This window comes from Myotis davidii, unplaced genomic scaffold (genome assembly GCF_000327345.1).
Source record: "Myotis davidii unplaced genomic scaffold, ASM32734v1 scaffold496, whole genome shotgun sequence".
Classification (NCBI taxonomy): Eukaryota; Metazoa; Chordata; class Mammalia; order Chiroptera; family Vespertilionidae; genus Myotis; species Myotis davidii.
This window is the reverse complement of record NW_006289398.1, coordinates 6,564,382-6,568,694: the sequence shown is the minus strand read 5'-3', so window position 1 is coordinate 6,568,694 and position 4,313 is coordinate 6,564,382. Positions and strand designations below refer to the sequence as shown.

General features: G+C 52.6%; 1 protein-coding gene across 2 annotated transcripts in view; it reads left to right on the top strand.

The window, feature by feature from the left end:
• The window catches only part of ARL15 (ADP ribosylation factor like GTPase 15), a 213,964-nt gene that overhangs the window by 78,809 nt on the left and 130,842 nt on the right, over positions 1-4,313 (top strand). Inside the window, exon 5 of one of the 2 annotated variants that reach the window (XM_006761775.2) lies at positions 2,042-2,101. The exons of the other annotated variant lie outside the window; for it this stretch is intronic. Coding sequence (XP_006761838.1) covers positions 2,042-2,101 — 60 coding nt within the window. The remainder of the gene's footprint in view (positions 1-2,041; positions 2,102-4,313) is intronic. 2 annotated transcript variants of the gene reach the window in all.

The window sequence follows — 4,313 nt, the reverse complement described above, 5'->3', positions numbered from 1 at the left end:
AGCCACCTCTTCCACCACTGCTGCCTCAGCTGCCTCCTCCCAGAGGTATTATTCCAAATCCTCCTTCCTCCCCCCCAATTCCCAATTTCTGTTCTCTAGCATTTTTCCAGTGCCCACAGGCTGGCAGTTGGGGACAGTCAGGCAGGCAGTCAGGTGAGCAGTTAGGAGCCAGCGGTCCTGGATTGCTAGAGGCAGCGGAGATCCCCCGAGGGGTCCCAGATTGGAGAGCATGCAGGCTGGGCCGAGGGACCCCCCTCCCCCATGCACGGATTTTGTGCACTGGGCCTCTAGTCTTATATAATAAAGAGGTAATAAGCAAATTAACCCTCATGCCCTCATAAGATGGCTGCCTACGACTAGGCCAGCAGGGGGGTTAGTGAGGGATGACCAAATGACGGAACAGCAGGCTGTGTGGGGCGACCAGGCCGGCAGGGAGGGGCAGTTGGGGGCGACCTGGTTGGTAGGGGAGGACAGTTAGGGGTGACCAGGCCAGCAGTGGAGGGCAATTAGGGGCAACAGGCCAGCACGCAGAGGTAGTGAGGGGTGATCAGGCCAGCACGGGGGTGCAGATAGGGGCAACCAGGCAGGCAGGCAGGTGAGCGATTAGGAGCCAGCAGTCTAGGATTGTGAGAGGGATGTCCAACTGCCAGTTGGGGCCTAAACCGGCAGTCAGACATCCCCTGAGGGGTCCCGGATTGGAGAGGGTGTAGGTTGGGCTGAGGGGACCCCTCCCCCCATGCACAAATTTCATGCATCGGGCCTCTAGTCCTATTTAATAAAAGGCTAATATGCAAATCAACGGAACTACCAAATGACCAGCAGGATGACTGGTCGTTGTGGTGTGCACTGACCACCAGAGGGAAGACACAATGCAGGAGCTTCCCCCTGTGGTCAGTGCACTCCCACAGGGGGAGTGTCGCTCATCCAGTAGCCAGGCTCACGCTGGTAAGTGCAGTGGTGGTGGCGGGGCCTCTCTCACCTCTGCAGCAGCGCTAAGGATGTCCGACTGACGGCTTAAGCCTAAGCTGCCAGTTGGACATCCCCCGAGAGCTCCTGGACTGGAAGAAGGCGCAGGCCGGGCTGAGGGACGCCCCCCCCCACCCCCGAGTGCACGAATTTTGTGCACTGGGCCTCTAGTGTTCAATAACGGTTGAAATCTTAAATGGATTGGGTGCTCAGGAAATTGGAGTCGGTTAACTTTGAAAAATTAGTGGGGCTGTTCATTGGAAAAGGGGGACTTGTATATGATGAAAAATTCAGGTGAGACTGAAGCATCTTGTTCTGGTTATAATTTAAACACCCCAGTTTTTCCAGAATCCAGCTTCGTGTGGGTCCTTTCAGAAATGTTTCGTGTGTACACTTGTTTACGTGTGTGTATGTCAGTGTGTAAGTATGTGCACATATGTTACATATGTTACAACTGAATGGACTTAAACGATGATAGCTAAGTCTTAAATATGTAGTTAATCCTAAAACCACATTCTGAATATAAATGACAGAAATCCTTTATTATATGCATTATAAAGTAATTGTCTTGCGTATATGATTCTACTTTTAAGAGAAATATATGTATGACATCAACCACATCCATAAAAGAACACTAGCACAAATGCTCTGAAATTCTAATATAAGAAGGCTATACCTTAGGCACCCTAATCTCTAGGGTTGCTGAGTTACACGTGAGAGAAACTTTAGGAATTAGTTCGATGGCAAAGGCCCCACTAGGTTCAATATTTTCTTTGAGGTTCCTCTATATTTCCAAATGTCTTCCTCATAATTAATAAAATCTTCAAAGTGACATTATATATTAAAAATACGACAATATTATGAAGAAAAGGGTTGCATTTTGCTGTAACACACAGCTATGTTTTGAAAAACAGTTGCAGGTAATAGCAGGTTACCGGTGTATCTTAGAAATTGTGTTGCTGGTGTCACTGAGCTCAGAAAAGCAGCTTAATGTGACTGGAACAGGGCATGGGGCATCGGCGCGCTTTAGACGCTGCCACTAACTCTCGCTTTATGTCTTGTCTTCTAATCGCAGGTTTTAGCATAAAGGCAGTGCCCTTCCAGAACGCCGTCTTGAACGTGAAGGAGCTCGGAGGTACAGCGTTTTCAGTGTTTCTGCCCCCCAAGGCCCCTCACGCGGTGTTCCCGTGGCCCTGTGGTTAAACCTGCTCATTCCTTCTGCTCGTAGGTGGTGCTTTCTACCTTTGCTCCTGAGAATGCATTTCCCAGAAACCTCTCCTCTCTCTGTGTGTCGGCAAGGCTGACATGCGTCCTAAAGAATATAAACTCTGTTTCCCTTTGTATGAATTCAAGAACTGGACCGTGAGTGCCATTTCAGAAACTGCACTCTTTCGTTTTACGTATTAAAAATGTATTGTTGAGTGAAAACGAGGAGAATGGAACGCTGTGTCGTGGAGAAGGGCGCCGCAGCCCTGAGGGAGGAGCGCGCTCCGGAGGCGGCTGTTTATGCTGCAGGTGACACGGGTCCGGGCTTGTTGGAGGGAGTCTGTTCGGTGAGGACTCTGCTGCTGGGCTCTCTGCTCTCAGGCGCATCGCTGGCGAGGCTGTACCCCAACCGCACCGCGCTCGGCCGGTCGTTACCCTCGCTCTGGGGGTTTGGGGCCGTGTTTTATGTCAGTCGGGGTCTTAACCGTGTAAATAGGTTAACAGCGTCACTCATCAGTGAGGCCGCTACGTCCCCTGGCGGCACAGGGGGCCACAGGGCCTCGGGCAGCAGGTGCATGTCAGTGAGGCCACTACGTCCCCTGGTGGCTCCCCTGGTGGCGCAGGGGGACGCAGGGCCGCGGGCAGCGGGTGCAGGTCAGTGAGGCCACTACGTCGCCTGGCGGCTCCCCTGGTGGCACAGGGGGCCACAGGGCCTCGGGCAGCAGGTGCATGTCAGTGAGGCCACTACGTCCCTTGGTGGCTCCCCTGGTGGCGCAGGGGGACGCAGGGCCGCAGGCAGCGGGTGCAGGTCAGTGAGGCCACTACGTCCCTTGGTGGCTCCCCTGGTGGCGCAGGGGGACGCAGGGCCGCAGGCAGCGGGTGCAGGTCAGTGAGGCCACTACGTCCCTTGGTGGCTCCCCTGGTGGCGCAGGGGGACGCAGGGCCGCGGGCACATCAGTGAGGCCGCTACGTCCCTGGCCGCGCAGGGGGCTGCAGGGCCGCGGGCAGCAGGGGCAGCGAGCTGGATGGCACAGAAGGAGGTTCTCTTTTAGCTCTTCTTTGACCACTCGGTGCCGTGTCCTGCCCCTGCTCTTTGGTAAAGCTCATTCGAACCATGACCTATTTCTGGTAAAATTGAAAGTCAAACGTATGCCATTTAATAGTGCTTGATGTCCTCCCTATTTTTTTTTTAAATATATATTTTTATTGATTTCAGAGAGGAAGGGAGAGGGAGAGAGAGGTAGAAACAAACATCAATCATGAGAGAGAATCATTGATCGGCTGCCTCCTGCATCCCACCCCCCCCTCCCCCCCACTGGGTATGGAGCCAGCAACCCTGGGACGTGCCCTTGACCGGAATCAAACCCGGGACCCTTCAGTCCGCAGGCTGACGCTCTAGCCACTGAGCCACACTGGCTAGAGCTGCCTCCTTATTTTTAACTCGTAAAGCACGAGCTGGTCTTTTCTGAGGCTTCAGAGAGCCGCGCCTGGGACGGGTGTACTTGGTCAGTCCCTCGTCCAGCCACCTTGCACTGTGTGGTGTCAATATTCCCAGTCAGGCACGGTTACTAACTTCTGACTTCCCTTTCAGATATTTGGGTTTGTTGTTTTGACCATAAACATCATAAAACATGAATGTTCTTGTAATGAACTGTGTGCTTGTACACATAACTGTTAGATGACTGTATATACGTGTGTATCTGATTGATATGGATAATGTGTAATGATGCCTGTGTAATTCTACGTTATCAGTTTTTTCTTGGACGAGGGTATTTCTGACACCTCTCCCCTGAACCTTCCTGTAATCCTCATTCATGTGAAAGCTCCGCACGTGGTCTTTTCCGGGGTCATCCCAGCGCAGTTCCCTGTTGGCATGATTCCAGGGGTGGGGCCCAAAGATCGTCAGGATGCACCCATCCTTAAAGACCTCATGGTTCAGTGATGGAGACGATCTTGAAAACAATGCTTGAAATTAAGGCAGGTTTTTAAAAAACTGAAATTAAGGGGGAGAATCCGTACATGGTTAGGGATGACTCAGACGTGGACGGAGGGGGTCAGCCCAGCCTGGTGTCCGAGGGGCGAGTTCCGTTCTCGCTACTCAGAGGATGGCTTGCTCTCTCAGCCTACCCTCCCCCACAACA